This window comes from Grammomys surdaster, unplaced genomic scaffold, assembly GCF_004785775.1.
Source record: "Grammomys surdaster isolate TR1022 unplaced genomic scaffold, NIH_TR_1.0 332985, whole genome shotgun sequence".
NCBI lineage: Eukaryota > Metazoa > Chordata > Mammalia > Rodentia > Muridae > Grammomys > Grammomys surdaster.
In genome coordinates this window covers 47,180-65,540 of record NW_021628171.1, presented here as the reverse complement: position 1 = coordinate 65,540, position 18,361 = coordinate 47,180, and the positions used below count along the sequence as shown (strand labels likewise).

General features: G+C 42.7%; 1 protein-coding gene across 1 annotated transcript; it reads left to right on the top strand.

The window, feature by feature from the left end:
- The first annotated feature begins 715 nt into the window (after positions 1–715).
- Positions 716–17,992, top strand: LOC114616684 (Friend leukemia integration 1 transcription factor-like). The gene is made up of 5 exons (XM_028762117.1): positions 716–767; positions 10,701–10,766; positions 12,636–12,695; positions 14,636–14,683; positions 15,929–17,992. Exons 1-5 carry the CDS (start codon positions 731–733, stop codon positions 16,456–16,458), a joined length of 741 nt encoding a protein of 246 aa, XP_028617950.1. The 5' UTR covers positions 716–730; the 3' UTR covers positions 16,459–17,992.
- The last annotated feature ends 369 nt before the right edge of the window (positions 17,993–18,361 follow it).

Here is an 18,361-nt window from a genome sequence, read left to right as displayed (position 1 = left end):
AAGTGCTGTTGATGCCTGCTGGTGGCTACCTCAACACAGAGTAATCCAGAGACATGTGTTTGCCCAATGTACTGATTTAGATATTCCTGGACAGGAGGTTTGTTTAGGGGCAGTAGTCACTAGAAAGTGTAGCTGGCCTCTCACATCCAGGCTTCCATATCAGCAGGTTCAACCAACCACTGATGGAGAAAAGTGCATCCTATTGGACAAACAAGCTCCCTGTCATTTCCTAAATAACACAGGAGAGCACTGATTTACATTGTATTAAGTATTTTAAGTGATCTTAAATGCCCCTCCCTCCGGCAATGCAATGAGTTAGTGTGCTTTACTTACACAGCAGTACATAAGCATGGAAGTGATACCCAAGTCGTGAGATAGCATAAGTGATCCAGCAATGACTGGTAGTCTTTGGGAGGTTGAGCATGGGTTCTATTTAGCATTGCACCATTTTATAAAGAATTGTGGGTCATGGTGCATGATAGAGGCTCTGAAACCATTTATCCTCACATGGAAAGACTATGCTTTAAAAACAAGCTCATTTTCCCCAAGCTTTTATCTAATATCTGTCTATCTATCTATATAGCTATCTGCCTATCTATCTATCTATCTATCTATCTATCTATCTATCTGTCATCCTCATACAGAAAAGTATAGATCTGTCTTTTTCTCTATTTGAAGAGAAGGAGGAAGAGGAATATAAACACAGATATAGACGCTCCTCTTGAAGAACATGGAAGAAGTGCATCTTCTAGTTAAAAGGATGGCCTGTAAGCAGCACCATTTATTATTTTAATATGAAAAACTTTCATAGATGTAACAACTTCCTGTCTTTGGAGAAGCTTTAATTTAAGATCACAGAGAAGTCATTTCTCCTGAAAAATCCCCATGGAAGAGAAGATAAAGTTTTTAAGGAAGAAAATCTGAGGCTGGAATGGAAGTGTGAGGGTTTTCTCCCTCTTTTGGGAATCATCAGGTCTCACAGGTGAAGACTGAGATGCTTCTTCTGTCTCTTTGGTTCAGTTTAAATTCATGTCAGGCAGAATCCAAAGAGAGAATAATAACATTAAGTAGGATAATTACTTATATGTCAAATCCCAAATCAATCATACCTGCTCAGTGTGTGTTTACCTTACTCCTACAAACTGTGTCTCTTCCCTAAGCCCTGCACCCAGGAGCTATTTCTAGACCTAATTTCAGATTACCTTGTCATCTTTAATTGTGAGTTTTGTCCAGTATTCTTTTCTCCAACCCCAAAGATTTTCAGTAAATAACCTTGACAGTTGATGGATTGATTCGCTGGGAAAGAAAATCTAATCTGTTTCATTTGAGTTAAATATTTACTCAGTCTTGCTGCTCTACTAAAGAGAGAACCAGAAGAAATTAGCTTAGTTAACACAAGAAAAAATTAATTTCTATGAATAAAACCTGGAAAAGAGGAATTTGGGGAAATGGCTTGTGGGTAAAATGCAGCACAAAGGAGACATTAAATTCAGGTCTGTGGTACCCACATAACAACGACAACAACAATAGCAACAGCAACAAACTGGGCAAGGTGGTATGCTTCTGTAATTTCAGTCTGGGAATAGAGACAGCTTGAACCTAGGGGCTTACTGGCCAGCCAGTCACTGGCCAAAACAATAAGCTTCAGGTTTAGTGAATAATCTTGTCTCAAAATAATAACACTAATACTACTAAGTACTAATAATAATGTAGAAAGCAATAGGAAGAAGATACCCAGATCCCATCTCTGGCCTCCACATGTGCAACCAAGATGAATGCACCAGCACACACATACACACACACACACACACACACACACACACACACACACACACACACACGTGCACATGTGCACATACACCAAAATGCTAACTGGAAAAGATTAACTACAATTCCATAGGAGACTTTGGAGTGTGTGAAACATTTGTGTATACTTGATCTTATCTAGTCTCTAAAGACCCTTGTGAGGATTAAATATACTGTTTGCTCTTACACAGTCTGAAATTTACAAATAGTCAATTGTTTCCCACAGGACTATACTTGTCCTAAACGGAGGTCGGAAAGGTGAAGTCGCTCACCAAGGTTCACACAGAACATAGCTAATGAGATGGGAAGTGGGGTGCAGAGTTGGAATAACGGAGATCCTGAATTCTTTCCTTTGCAATGAATGGCTTTACTGTTTGGAAGCCATGAGATTGCTTCCCCCAAATATTTTTAAAGCTTTAAACAACACCCCCAAACAGTCCAGTATTTGGTAAGATTCAGTTATTCCAAAGAGACAAAAGCTGCTCAGGATATAATTTTGAAAATTCTTTGAGCCTGAAAGCTTTGTCTGTCCTAATTACCAGTCCTCCCCAATAGCCTAAGATCAGTTTAAAGAAAGTCAGTTTTGATAGTCTGAGTCATATTTTCAATTTCTAATAAAATTCTTACGTGGCCACATATGCTGTCTCCCAGCTTTGAACCTTGGGTCTCATGCTCATTTGCATGTCTGGTTTAGATCATGTCTGGGATCCCTCGAAGTCTGAAACAGAGCCTGCCATTCTGTGATGTAGTGGGAACAAATTATGCTACCAAAACTGGGGCCATTTTCTCAGATACCCGGGTGTAAGATTTCGTGTTTGACATTGTCCACTCACCTGGCAGACCAGAACAAAGCAGTGTAGTCTCCTTTAGTTTGACCTCACTTGCCCACTTCTCCTATGTTGACTCCAAAGACGTGTCTTTCCCTGAAACCCACTTTAGTGTTTTAGCTGTCTGTCAGAAGGCCAGTCTCAGGAACTGTTGGTGTGTGACGTTTTTTCATTAGAATAGTCATCTTAAGTCAGGGATGGGTAAATGAGCAAACAGTCAAAAGATGTTGTGGAGCTTTTAAATGTTACTATCCTCCAACATCAACCCACTCCCACAAGATGCAAACAAAATGGAACTAGCTGTCCTGTAAGTTGTCACTATCAACATAGGACAATCCAAGCACTTTTCGGAGGGAAATTATGGCGCTCCCAAGAGAGCTCCATTTCAGTACATGGACAGTCCAAATCTTTGCTCAAATTCTGTTTTTGGTGAGGCCCTCCTACCCAGCCCTGCCTGCTCCCTCTCCTGACTTGCTTCGCTCTGCCACATTCAGCAGCTTGATCTAATCTACTGCATAGTTTACTATTTGTTCTGAATCAAGTTCCACGGAAGAAGGGCGTTTGCATTGCCAGAGTTGTATTCTAGGCACATACGTGAGTCTGGCAACAGAGCAGGCATTCAAGAAAACTTTGTTGAATGAATAAGTATGTGGTAGGGTATGTTCGCTAAGTCCAATAAGCTAGTACTGGGGTGGAGCAAGAACCAGTTTGGAGAGGGGTCAGAAGTGACTATGGTTCGATCCCTCTGCTGCAGAGATGCTCACCTAGACAAAGAGATGTCACACTTGACACTGGATGGTTGAGCAGACAAAGACAGTAAACATGAAACAAGTGACCAGCGAGTCATGACCTGAAGGATTGGAAGGAAGGTGTGCAAAGCTTGAATTGTGAGGCAGATGCAGGATCCAATTGCCCATGGCAAAGGAGGACATCGTGGAGGCAGCAGAGGGCAATCATAAACAACTCTGGATTGCCTAAATGAGCTGTTGTGTTTTCCCATTTTTTCCTAGCTGGAATCCTCTTAGACCTGACATTCATCTGACCAAAGAAGTATATGATTGAGTCGTGTCTACTATAGCCCAGTGTGGAGGGCAAATTTTGGCAAATACCCAATTCAGCTAGTCAATCTGAATTCCTCTTCCACGTATGGCTCAAAGCCCTACTTTGAGGCCTTATCAAAATAAATAGTCTATTTAGACATCTGTGCTATTTGGACAGAGAGCCCACAGGGCAGACGAAATGAAAGAAGAACCCAGGCTGGGCAGGATGCCTTGCAGGAAGGTGGGAAGGCTGTACCCAGCATCTATGCCATTTAGTTTGTCAAACTTTTTGTATTTCAAAGCCGCCCATTTCTTTCCAGCATTTTCCTCATGAATCTTCTTTTCCCTCTGCCCACAGAATATCTTAAACACTACTTTCATTGTGCTCCGTGCAGTGGGGCTGGTCCTGAGGCTGAAGGGCTATTTGAATTCCAGGACAAGATCCTTGAGAAAAGGAAACTTGAGCCAGGATGTTTTCTCTTGCTTCTTTGAGTTCCAAGCTAGAGCAAAGGATTCCCTTTTTAACTTCCTCTTCCTGAAGTCTTGAGAGATGCTAGGATGCTCTGTAGCTCTGTGGAACAAAAATACCACTGGAGGGAAGGCTGGGTGAGCTTTAGGGAATGGATCAAATGAGGTGGAGGATTCATCCTGAGCCTCAAGACCAACTAAAACAGGAAGCTGAGCAGTTCGAAGTCATGGAAAAAGCCAGCGCTGATGACTCCTAGCTGCTGCCTATCTCTGTCTTCTGAGATCATGTTTAAAACCAGAATTCATGATGATCCACTGCTTTCATTTAAATACATTCAATTATCTTGAAATCTTGGAATCTTCGAGGGCACCAGATTAGAGCTGGTCCTTTGGAACTCTTGGGCTCCTCTTCCTTTTCAAGGCCTTATGACCGCCTCTAATTGTAGAAGTAAAGGCAAGATGGAACAGACATCTATATATCATGTACAGAATTCCCTTTTATGGAAAGTTCCCATTTATGGATCCCCACAGTAGGGTTGTTAAAATTTGTTATCCTGCTTTGTAGAGAAGCAGAGTTGAAGTTCAAAAAGACAGAATAACATGACCAAGGGATTCAGATGAACAGGGACAAAGCTGGGATTAGATCAATCCCAGGGCCATGTGCAGCCACTGAAATTATCATTAGGTCCTAGCAAAAAAAGGAGCACCCCTCTCCCAGGACAGAGCCCTAAACTCTGTTTAGACTGCCAATCTTCTGGGTAAGTTGATTTTGCCCTGGATTTAAAGTAGGATCCAGGCCAGTAAGTAGGTCAGATAAGAGCAAGTCAGGACTGATATGGACACGAACATAACAGAGATGATTTTTGATGAGAGACTGTCCCAGAGTTGTGAACTCGGGGTTCAGGAAGCATAGTTAGCTTTTGAAGCGGGTATTCAGCCCAAAGGAGTCCTAAGCAGAGAATCCCAGTTATGTTGGTGGTCAGAAAAATCCATACCTCTACAGAGATAGAATCTACTAGGCAAACATGACCTCAGATAGAGAATCCACTGAGGGGATCATGTAGGCACAGGCCCTAGGACAATCTGACTGTCTCCAAACAAAGACAACACCTTGCTTATTGGCTTCTCTGAGGTTGGCAAGCAGACTCAGGTTTTCCAAGCATAAACATCATAGACACTGCCAGTCTGCCCAGCAAAAAAAAAAAACAGAAATTAAGTGAGAAGTGTCAAGGAAAGTGCATCTTTTTTCCACCAAGTATAGAGAAAGCAGGGCCCAGTGTAGTGAGGGAATAAAAAAGAGGCTTCTGTGTGCTGCTGTTGGCTGTAGATGAGGTCATGACACGGAGAGAGCTGCGCACAGGCTGATGCACCTGGGTCTCGGACAGTTGACTGGAGGCATCAGTAGAGAACAAGGTATTTCCAGAGATGAAGGCCATATTTCCAGGAGCAGTTTAACACTGGTGTGTCTGTGCCATGGTCACAGCCAGCAAAAGCCTTCCCCTTCCAACAGGACTCAGAGCTCATATTTCTCTACCCTAGGAGGCTGTCTTGGAATCTAAGAGACCATTTAGTGTCACATTCAGCCACACTGAGCATTGCATAATGGAGAAACTGTTCAGGGCGCCATAGATGGGAAGGAGAATTATCCACAATGGCTGGCAAAGCCCAGAATCCCCGGCATGAGGCCCAGGTCTCTTTGCTTTGGCGAAAACTGACCTCAGGACAGCCTGAAACCAGAAACCTTAGGCAAAGCCCACTGGTGGCTGCTCAGCAAAGAAATCACAATAGGATTTGTCATCTTAGTACTCCTTAAAGCCAGGGGGTGTCAGCCTTCCCTGAAGCAGAAAGAGAGTTTGTCAGAATCAGGGCATAATTTTCTGCTGATAAAGCCATCTAACACCACAGAGAAGGTCTAAGAGCATCACCTCGGGTGCTGGCCTGGACTGTCACATTTTTGACACTGAGTCTTTGGCCACCTCAAACTTTTCTGTTCTGAAGCCAGATGTAGCTGTCAGGATGCAGACTCCGTGTACCACATGAGGGGCATCTGTATGTGTGCACTTGGCTGCTTAGAGCCACCACAGCCCGTGGGAGAACTCTGCACTAGCTGGCATTGAGCATAGCCAGGCAGCATCTGGCTCTGGAGCCAAGAGTGTCTGTAGGAATTTGTGCAACAGGCTTGCCCCCTTCTCCAGCTTTTCCATGTTGGTTACAGATATGTCTGTCAGTGTGTCTGGTACTAGAGATGACCTCATTGCCAGGTTTTCATTTGGGGAACATTTAATAGGAGAAAACACAACCCCTCATTTGAGTGATAACATTGCCCTATGAACTATGAGACCAGTTTTGATAAATGCCATTTCGATTATATTTACCACCACATAAATATCAGGATGTACTTTCACGATGCTGATGACCACCCAAGATGACACAGCATTATGGGACCACCATCCTTTGTGCTATCCCCTGCTGATCCAGGCACATAAATGAGTGGTACCCAGCTCCTGACCTCCCTGAAGGGATACACTCTCAGCTTCCACTTCAAAATAGGTGGCTTGCCGCCCAGTCGGTGTTGACATAGTCTGTAATCCTTGTCACCACAGGCCTGCATTAGCTAGAGACCTAATTCAAGAAGGTAGGAGTCTTGGATTCTTTTCTGCTAGCTGACAACAACAGGGATTGTGTGTTTTTAACAAGAAGGAGACACTGCCAATCCTGTGTGTTCATTCACATGTATTTACTGCGTGTGTACCATGTGCAGGGCACTGTTCTCAGTGTCGTCACACACTCTAAACCATGACAGCTCCTAGCTGTGAGGACCTGGTGTTTGTGTGTGGAATACAAACAGTAAAGATGAATTCATGAATGGAAAAGGAGAGTAAGAAGGATGGAGAGAAGTAGAGGAGGGTGCATATTTAACAAATTGGCCAACGTTTCTGCCCCAGGTGTTTTTCGGATGAGCGACAACAGCACAGATCATCTCAACACCGATGACAATTTTCTTCTAAAACATGAATCACGCTGGTCCTTGAGCTCAGTGTTGACTTGAGCTCAGTGTTGACGGTTTCACTTCCTCTCCAAAGGTCTCCAGTGCTTTGAGCATCTGAGGCAGCTAGATGCTCTTGGCCTTGGGCTTTCTCACCTTCTCACCTCACTCTCAGAACACTGGTTTTTAATTTCAGTCTTGCATGAAGGAGATGTCCCCTGCACCACAGCTACCTTGTGGTGCACTCACTAGCTTGTGTAATGAATACATGTACCCTGGCACTGCTTTTCTGATTTAGGGGCCAGAGAAAGGACTTCTGCGTATGTAGAGAGGCTGATGGGAGAGAAGTCTGATTCCACTGACGGTGACACACATTGGCTGCTGATGGCATGGCCATTCATTGCTCAGTGAACTTCAGAGTGACAGCATTGCAAGGCCGGTTTGTGGAGCGGCCTCTCTGTCTATATACTTCTGTCTTCACCTGTGGTAGGACTGAATGGTACTGAGTTGGAATTCCCAGGCTACAAGATAGGCTTATGGGAGCATCTCCCTGCGAGGCTGAGCATCCCTGACCTCTGAGGATGCCGAATCTTAGACTGAAATTAAAATCTTAGAAAAGATGGGCTGTCATGCCCTACCTCAAGCTTCAACTTCAAAACATGATTGCTCACCTAGAGTTACCAAAGAATCTGGTGACGGCCTAGGAGACTGATTCCCACATTCTGGAACTTTCATAAACCTGCCCTTCCCCGAGAGCTAAAATAAAATAATAGAAGGAAAGGGGACAAGAAGTTGACAGTCACTGTAGCCGTGGCCCTGAATGGGCTGAAAAATTGATCATTCTAAACTGTTAATGAAGCAGCTTTCACCCGGGATGAGAGCTTTCTGAGGCAAGTGTAGGTGGAAAGCTTTAAGGCAGATTTTACAAGTGTTCCAGATGTCAGATGGCACACACCAACTCCTGGGACTTAGTGGGTCCCCCTCCTTTTTACTTATTCACCTGGCTAGTTTTATGCCAACTTGACATAAGGTAGAGTCATCTGAAAGGAGGGAACCTCAGTTGAGAAAGCTGTAAGGCTTTAATCTTAATTAGTGATCAGTGGAGGGCGGGGTCACATCTGTGGTAGGTGATGCCATCCCTGGATTGCTTGTCCTGGGTTCTATAAGAAAGCAAACTGTGCAAGCCATAGAAGCAAGCCAGTAAGCAGCACCCCTTCGTTGTCTTTGCATCAGCTCCTGCCTCCAGGTTTACCCGTTTAGTTCCAGTCCTGACTTCCTTCAGTGACGGACTGTTACCTGGAGTATAAGCTGAAGCAAACCCTTTCCTCCCCAGGTTGTTTTGGTCATAGTGTTTCACTGCAGCAATGGTAAGCCTGACTAAGACACTTACTTTTATCACTTTCCAGTTCATCCACTTTCTGTTCTGTCCTTACAAAATGACCTCTACTCCTTAGGTCCCCTGTGCTGTCCACACAGCACCTGGAGTGCGTGCTCTCTGACTCTCAGAGTCACTACATACTGGGAACCTCCCTTGGTCCTATTGTTTGAATGATGAAGGCCCTAAAGATGCTATCTTCGTTCCCACAAGGTCCCAAATGGCCACTCGAACCTTTCTTTCTTGTCCTTTTCTTCTCTCCTTCTACAACCATATATGCCTGCCATGTTCAAGGCACTTTCCATGGCCTTTCCATCTGCCTTTCCATGGCCCACTCTCTCTCCTCTTGCTTTGTCTCACTCAAGTCCCTAAGACCCCCAGTGCTACTTACCTTACCCTCCTTTGTCTCCAATAGTCATTGACATCTCAGCAATGTCTTTCGAACATGGTCACAATACCCGACAATCTTACGGACTGTGTCAATGTCTAAATGCAAGAACTTTGTTTTATATGACTGACTTCTCCCATATATGCACACAACATCATACAGAATGTTGATTCTAAATTATTGGCAGGAGACCGAATGAACATCATGTTCCAAAACTTAGCTGGCTGTCCCTTGCCTAAGGCTTATCCTAAAGCTGAATGCACCCCATGGGATGCCACAGGCCTCCTCAGAAAGTGTTCATAAAGCTATCAACCTCTTTCCAAGCTTATAACCAGGCTAGTTGACTTACCATTCAGTTATTTTTTTTTTAAACAAGAAAAAGTTGTTTTCAGGAAATAAAGAAAAAATAGGTCAAAAATAAAAACATAGCAACTTAAAGGAGTTGAGTTGTGTCTCCTTGTCCTGTACCCTGCCTCCTTCTCCAGCCTGACTCTCCCCTCCCCCTCCCATGCTCTGTTTTGCTTTTTGTGCCAATTGCTAAAGACTATAATTTTAAAATCTGAACTGACTTTTCCAGACCCATGAGGAATGTGCATGTGCACGTGGATTTTTCCACAAGGACACTTCCTGTCTTTTGGTTTGTCTTAGCCAGTAATAGTGAAGCCAGGCAATCAGATGTATCCATCCATCCATCCATCCATCCATCCATCCATCCATCCATCCATCTTCCCAGCCCTTCCTTATTCTAATTTGTTTGAGAGGTTCAGGACAGGCCAAAGGAGATGGTTTGTGTTTCACCCTGTCAGACAGTTGTTTGATGAGGTTTGTGTTTCGTTTGTTCAGATGGTTTTTATGGTTCCTTTGTTGTTCAGGGAAAGACTTTGAAAGTCATAGTTCTGTATCCTTAGCCCTTCTGGTAGGCCTGTGCCGTGTCTCAATGGGTTTCGCACAATGAGAAAGGAAATGAGTGTTTCCAGGCCATTACTTAAGCAGTTTCTGAACATGGTTGTGGGAGAGAAGAGCTGAGTCAAAGTTCAGGGTCCGTATAGTGCCAGCCTTTCCTAGCTCAAAGATCTCTGTTGGTTCATTCACTGGTCAGCCCTGGTCCTCGCCACACTTCTGGCCTTACCTCTATGTATGTGGTTATAAGACCCCACCCCTTTCTGCTATAGAAATGTCTGAGAGCCTTGGTCTGCCTACAGTGTGGACACACGTCTGTGTGTCATTCCATAGCACCAGGGCCATGAGGAGCTATGCTGGAGTTGGCCTCGCAGGAATGTCATGAGCCTGGACCTTGAGATGTTCTTCCCAGGGACCTTCATCCAGATATCACTCCTTAGATTTTCAGCCCTGTCCAACATCCTTGCATCATTGTAAAGGTTTTATTTTTTTTAATTTTTCACTTGATTTATGTTATTTTATAATTTTAGAGAAGCTGACAATTATTCTCACTTGACTATTAGCATAACCCCAGGAGGTAGATAATTCATATACAACTTTGCTTCTACAAAGACAAAGATCAGGAAATCCCTGTGAGCACCCCACATCTCACAACAAATAACAACAGAGATAGAGTGTGAACCAATCCTACAACTTCAAGTTCAGGATTCTTTCTACTGCTTCAGCTCCCAGATTCGACAAATAAGATATTAGGGTTAATGTCCCTCAGGGAAGACGATACTTTAGTGGTGCTTAGCAAGTTATTGACGAAATAAATTTAACTCCTTCTGATCACCAAGAGAGCATCTTCATATAACTTTCCTGCAAAACAGACAAAGCTGATGTGTTCTCATTTGTTCTTTCTCAATAGATCCTTCTTATGACTCTGTCAGGAGAGGAGGATGGAGCAATAATATGAACTCTGGCCTCAACAAAAGTAAGTAAATAGGAAAACATTTTGGGGGAAGTAAGATGTTTCCTGAGAGCCAGAAGTTGGGATGTGGGTGTAGGGTCATAAGACACATACTAAGAACAAGCATTGATCTTCATGCTGTCTGGTTAGATGTCAATGTGAATTGGCAGGGGATGCTCAGACTTTTGAGGTTTATTTTGATTTTTTTTTTTTTGCAATATTTACACGCACTTAGTTTAAGAACTTATAAGGTTCGAAGTTTTCTCAGGACAAGTTGATTTATTAAAGAAAAGCAACTGGTCTGGATTTTGTTATGTCGATCAGGACAGCGAATCTTTAGGACTTATATTCTCCACATGACAAGGCTTATTAATGACAACATCCCTAGCCCCAGTTAAAGAGACTGACATGAAAGATAACCTATGAGATGCTGTGCGCCACAGACATTAATTTGTCCAACAACGATCCGCTGATGATTTGTTGAAATCTGCCCAGTATCTTCCGTTAAAGGGCAATGAAAGAGAGCGATTCGCTCTTCAACCAACATGTCTATCTTACTGTTTCCAAGAAGTAAAGCTGCAGGGAAATGAAGGAAACTGAAGGAGATTATGTTAAAAATGCGGTTGTGTTCATACAAGCGGTAACCAGGATCTCTTTCTGTTATGAGTGTGCAGTATCTGTTTACTTCATGTAGCACGTGACTGTTTGGGTCTCACAAAGACGAGCCAGGCAAGGACCAGTTATTTAGGCAGGAGAGAGAAATCACGGTCACACGTAACTCTTCATCTGGGCTGTATTAAAGAGTGTCTGTGAATCTATCATTTGAGTTACCGCTACGCAGACAGGCCATGTTTCGGTCAAGGGAGCAGGAAAAGTCAGGCAAGTTTGGAGAGGTAGATGTCAGGGAAGACCATGGTGGTATGTCTGGCAGTGAGGAACCCAGGTTTCTGGAGTTTAGGATGTATAGTGGACAAAAGATAAGAAAGGGATAGTGAATGACACTATGAAAATAGACCCCAGATCTTTAGCTGTAAGGAGGCATTGAGTGCTGAACAGTAGGAGGGGTCAGTTTGAATACAGAAGTGTGAGTACTCCAGTCACACCAAGCCACAGATCACATTCAAAGCAGCATACATTCAAATATGGATAATCCAGATGGGTAAACGTGAGAAACCCTGGGGGAGGTGGTGCTCTCACAAAACACAGTATGACAGGCAACAGGTGATCTTTGCTCAAATTGCACTTTCTCAAGGAGGGAACTCTGTAAAGATAGAGGAGACAAGTGTGCATTTGGGGGACACAAGTATAGACATGTACCCATGCATACACATAGAGACCAAGGAAAGACATTGAGTGTCCTGCTTTATCACTCTCTGCCTGGTCCCTGTGAGACCAAGTCTCTTACTAAACTCTGGAGTTCACCATTTCTCAGCTAGCCTGGCTGTCCGGCAAGCCTCGGCAATCTTCTTTTCTGTGTCAATACCTCCCCATTTCCAGGACATGTGTTACAAATGTACATAGCCATGTCAAGCTTTTGTGTGTGGATGCTTAGGATCTGGGGCCTTGTCCTAATGCAGCAAAGTCTTACCCACGGAGTCATCTTAAAACTCAAGGTCCTACATTTCAAAGGAATGGTACAACCCCATATCAGCAGACATCGTTCAGTGTTGTCCCTTCTGTTAAAATATAACTTCATTGCTAACTCCCCTGACCGGATACCAGTGACAGCATACTGGTGTGATAAGTATTCATGAATAAAACGACAAATCCATGGGAGAGTACATGGCAGCTCATGTGCCCTCCTTCCGGGGGCGGGGGGGAAGGTGTGACAGGAACAATTTTCCTGCCACTGAAGAAAAGTCCACTTATCACTTTTCCTTTATTTTTTCACAGGTCCTCCCCTTGGAGGAGCACAGACCATGGGCAAGAACACTGAGCAACGGCCCCAGCCAGGTATGTGACTCAAATATGTAGCCTCTTCCCTGTGTATTATACAGCTGTGGAGTCAGTCAGTGGTGGGGTGAGACAGTGTAGAGTTGGCCGTCCATATCTGTGGGTTTTATGCCTTAGGATTTAACCAACCACAGACCAATAATACTCAACAAAGAAGCTACATCTGCACTGAATGTGGACAGACTTGTTTTCTTTTCACTATTCTTTCAACAATACAGTACAGCTATTTGCATAGCATTTGTGTCATTTTGATAATCTAGGGTTGATTTAACGTATATGGAGGAATAGGCATAGATTATATGCAAATACCCCATTCTATGTAAAGAACTTGAGCAGCCATAGATTTTAATATCCTTGACAGCCCTTAGGACGAATCCCCTATGTATACCAAGGGGCAACTCTAAGTCACACCTTGTCTCTTCTTTGTTCCAAGAGAATTTCTGGGAATTAAGCAGCAAGTCCTGGAACCAAGAAGCGATCCATTAAAACGAACTTAAAACTGAAATGGTCCAATGCCTTATTTCGTAGAAGAAGAAAGCAGAGGTTCAGATAGGAGAAAGGATTTGCTGAAAGACAAGCAGAGCTGAAGCTCCCGAGCACCCACTTCTCCTCCAAACATTTTTACACTTTCCTAAACCATACAGAAATGCCCTCACTTGGTGGATACTAAGAGTTAAGACAAAACAGCTTTTGAAGCTATGGACCCTTAATAAAGAAATGACTTAGAGAACTGCAGTCTAATACCCTCTGTAGCATGACCTGTTATGATGGGCTGCCCTTGCCTCCGCCCCTTGCCCCACCCTGCCCTGGCCCGGCCCCGCCCCGGGCTTTGCATGCATGCTCCTGCTTGCATGCTTACAACAAACCGGAAGTTGATAACCTATCTTGACTTAATTCTTTTCTGAGCCAGAGTCCTTTGTTTAGCTACCCCTCTGGCCTCTTGTCTCCTGGGGAAAGGTCCCACACGAAGACCCTACACAGATCTGAAGACAGCCATTGTACTCAGCTCCACTGGCTTAATTAAGAATCTAAATTTTTGGCTTTGGGGTGTGCAAAGGTGGTTCTCCATTTCCACCCAAAATGTAGAAAGAGAAATTACAATTAAAAGGTGAAATTCAAGTGAAAACCAAGTCAGGTAGAGCAAATTTTAAAGAAGTTCTCACAAGAACAACAAAATTCAATATCTGCCCCAACAATTTCAGTTTCATTAAAATAAATATTAAAATTGAATTCAAAAGGTGAACTAAGGGGCTTCAAGAACTATTCAAATTAATTTTTTAATTCGTTAATAATTACTATTATAATTGAAAAAAGCAGTGTGCTTTTAAAAAGTAGTGACTTCATAGCTAAAATACAAATTCTGGTTAGTGTTGACATTTTCAAGCTTAAAATCACAGAGAGTTTTGGTAGAAGGGAACTGAGGCCAGCAGACCAACCCACTCTTCATAGCTGAGAAAACAAATACCCAGAGGTTGTCCAAACTATGATTTAGTTCATGACATAGCTAGCAGGAGAACCCAGGCTACCTGGTTGTTTTTACAGTCCATCAGAAAACTCAGACATGTGTAATGTCTTCAGCATTAGAAAGAGCTATTAATGGCTAGTAATCACTGTAGGACCTTCTTTAAGCCTGTTTTAATAAGCGATCCTTCAGTTTATTCACTGCCTGGTTGAATTTAACCAGATGCTTTTCAAACGTGTGGGTGATTTTGTTTGGGGGGGTAATGACAGCATTATCTAAAAGTTTAGAAACCAAATATGAAGAAATAGTGCTGTTATTCTTCCACGTTGATTGGGCCATAACTGTGGTCAAGGTCTTTGATCAAGCTTTTTTCTATGGCCCTGAGATAAAAGTGGGAATCGTTGAGGTTTCCTTCATCTTGATGCTGCTGTCAAATTATTTGATGAGGAATGAAGCAAGCTTTTTTTTTTCTTTTTAGATCCTTATCAGATCCTGGGGCCAACCAGCAGCCGCCTAGCAAACCCTGGTGAGTTAACTTGAACTTGCAAGCCTTTCCCTCTAGAATGTTCATTATATCTGTAAGGTCACAGAAACCTTACCCCTAAGTACAGACACCTGTCTGGAGGTTGCATGTGCTTCTTAAGTCAAATATTCAATTGTCCACAAACAAGAGGCTGGGCCTGTTAATGAGTAGCAGTGTCCGCTGCCAGAAGATGTTTCTGGAGAACAAGCATCTCTGCACAGAGGTTTACGTTCATGGCAAATGACTCAGATGGACGTTCCCCGTGAGGGAAGATACTCTCAGTTATTCCTCATACAGGGCTCGTGGATAAATGTCCCCAAGTGTTATGGGTTTGATTTGAGTGCTATAGTTATCCAGCCTTTGAAAAAGAAGTATGTCCCTAAAGAGTTGCACACAAAGTGAACTTGACAAAGTGTTAAGGAGTCGCTATTAAAAATAACTTCTCAGATGTGTTCTTCTAAACCCAAACCATGGTGATTAAGAGCTCAAGGAAACAAAAGCTAGGCCCACATGTCTGCTGCATTTACAGTACTACAGGGAACACAAGCTATCTGGGTCTCCTCCCTCCTCTTTAACCAGACCATCTTGCCCAGAAGATAAAGTGCCATCTACCATCCCCTCCTGTTACCTCTGCCCACAGACTTGGGACAATCTATCTTAAGATCTAATCTTACTCAATACGCTCATTTTGGTGGCAACTACAGAGTTAACAGCATGTATTGTGCCTTTCAAACTAGCTAGACGGGTGCTCATCATCTTTGATGAAGAGCAAGCATTTGAAGTGATGGGCCTGTGAACTCATCAATCACTATGTACACATATCAAAATATCGCCCTATGCCCTGTTAAAATGTATTATGTGCCTATTTCTGTTTTCTAAAGGAAAGGGTAAAGAAGGGTTGTCTCCATGAGATTCTGACATAAGAGAAAAGCGTTTCTTTTTTGGTTTTTGGTTTTCTGTTTGTTTGTTGTTTTTGTTTTGGCTTTGGTTTGTTGTTGTTGTTTTTCCAGACAGGGTTTCTCTGTGTAACAGAGCTCTGGCTGTCTTGGACTCCTAGACCAAGCTAGCCCCCAACTTAGAGATACTCCTGCCTCTGCCTCCCAAGTGCTAGAATTAAAGGTGTATGCTACCATGCCTAGCCAATGAGGGTTTTTGTTTTTGTTGTTTTGTTTTGGGGAAAGGACAAGGATTTTCATGTGTAAGAATCAGTACTGAGACTACCTTCTTCTGTTTCCTCCCTGCCTGCAGGAAGTGGGCAGATCCAGCTGTGGCAATTTCTCCTGGAACTACTGTCCGACAGTGCCAACGCCAGCTGTATCACCTGGGAGGGGACCAACGGGGAGTTCAAAATGACGGACCCTGATGAGGTGGCCAGGCGCTGGGGAGAGCGGAAGAGCAAGCCCAACATGAATTATGACAAGCTGAGCCGGGCCCTCCGATACTACTATGATAAAAACATTATGACCAAAGTGCATGGCAAAAGGTATGCCTACAAGTTTGACTTCCATGGCATTGCGCAGGCCCTGCAGCCACACCCAACAGAGACATCCATGTACAAGTATCCTTCTGATATCTCCTACATGCCTTCCTACCATGCCCATCAACAGAAGGTGAACTTTGTCCCACCCCACCCATCCTCCATGCCTGTCACCTCCTCCAGCTTCTTTGGAGCAGCATCACAATACTGGACCTCCCCCACTGCTGGGATCTACCCGAATCCCAGTGTCCCCCGACATCCTAACACCCACGTGCCTTCACACTTAGGCAGCTACTACTAGAACTTAACACCAGTTGGCCTTCTGGCTGAAGTTTCGGCTCTCGCTCTTACTGGATACTCTGGACTCTAAAAGGCACAGTAGTAGCCTTGAAGAGATAAGAAAACTGGATGTTCTTTCTTTTGGATAGAACCTTTGTATTTGTTCTTCTTTTTTTAAAAAAAATGATTATTTTTATGTTAAAAAAAAAACTTTTGCTTCCTCTACCTGAAAAAAAAAAAAAAAAAAGGATCATTCCATGGGCCAGTCCACCAGTTTGGATTCTCAACCTCCTGTCATCGAATGAGTTAAATATTTAGATTACTGGAACGGTTATGCCATGATTCTGAGAAAGAAGTATGTATTTCTTTATTCTTTTTTTTTTTTCCATGACCAAAGCAGTTTCTTATCAACACACGGGTCTCATCATTGTAGGATTCCCTACGATAATGAATCATGGACTTGACCAGGGTTGATCTGGTTTGAGACTTAGTAAAAATCAAGACAGGATGTTTGTAATCTTTTCTTAGGAGGGCTTAATTCAGCGGATGGCAACTGGAACACTGGCTGCGAGGCCGGTGACTTTTTTTGCCCAACTGGAATATAAAAGATGTGTGTGTATATGTGTATTTAAGAAGCCATGAGTATTACAAAATTCCTCACAATGGGCAATATGCACTTGGCTGACTATTCTCACCAGAAGTTGTCAGAATATGAACTAAGAAAGTTTAACACAAACACAGACACTCCTTAAGGACAGAGGATTAAATAACATTTTTTTTTTTTGGTTTTTTGTGTTTTTTGTGGTTTTTTTTTTTTTTTTATGACAGTGAGTCCCAGAACTTTGAAAAGTCATGGGGATTTCTAAACTCAAACAGATTCGCAAGCGCTGTGCGTTTGTCAGACCACCAGACCAAGGTCAACCAATCAGAAGGCAACTAACTGTATAAATTATGCAGAGTTATTTTCCTATATCTCACAGTATTAAAAAAAATAAATAATTAAAAATTAAAGAGTGAATAAACGAGTTGACCTCGGTCACAAATGCAGTTTTGCTATCAAATCAATCATTGTTATTTTTTTTTTAAATATAATTTGTACATCTTTTGTCAATCTGTACATTTGGGCTATTTGTACGTTTTTATAGCTGGTCTTTTTTTTTTAAAAAAAATAAGGACAATGTGACTGTTGATGAACAGCAAGTGGGGAGTTAAAGTCAGTGAGTTCTTAGGGAGAAATGCCGTGATAACGGTTATTTAACACGTATGCCCAAGATCCATTTAGATCTACAGTGCTTTAAAAATGTTTGTAAATAACAGAGCCGCAATAACCTGAAAAGGACAAACAAAATTTTCCTCATACCCACGGGGAGCTCTCCTACTCTATATATGCAATATATTTTTAGACGTGAAATATATATATATATAATTTTGCAGGTAACCGTGACTTTTTAAAACGATATGAAGTGTTAAGATGACAACTGTCCGATGAAGACTAAGTTGTAAAATAATTTGATCTTAATAAATTGTGCCTTCTTCTTTTACATTTTCACTCAGAACTGATGACATTGTTTTCTTGTTTACTGCCAGATCAAAGGCTTTCCCAGAGGGAAGCTGTCTTTATTACTGGTGTGTGTGTGTGTGTAAGAACACATGAATTTAGAGGTCAGAGGGAAACTTTTATAAATTTGTTCTCTCCTTCCATGCTATTTTTTAAGGCAAATTCTCTCTTGGTATGTCTCCCACCCTATGGACTTTAGGCCCACAAGCTTCTAAACAGTTCTCCTGCCTCCATCTTCCTTCTCACATAGGAGCTCTGGGATTATAGGTGACTACCTCCATGTCGGACTTTTTTCATGGGTCCCGGGGATCAAATTCAGTGATCAAGCTTTACACCACCTCACGTTTATCTGAGAAAAAGATTGCCT

Coding starts and splice junctions, on each gene's coding strand:
- LOC114616684 (XM_028762117.1), top strand. CDS start 731: ATGGAAGAAGTGCATCTTCTAGTTAAAAGGATGGCCT. Junction 10,767..12,635: donor GAACTCTGGCCTCAACAAAA/GTAAGTAAATAG, acceptor ATTTTTTCACAG/GTCCTCCCCTTGGAGGAGCA. Junction 14,684..15,928: donor CAGCCGCCTAGCAAACCCTG/GTGAGTTAACTT, acceptor CCCTGCCTGCAG/GAAGTGGGCAGATCCAGCTG.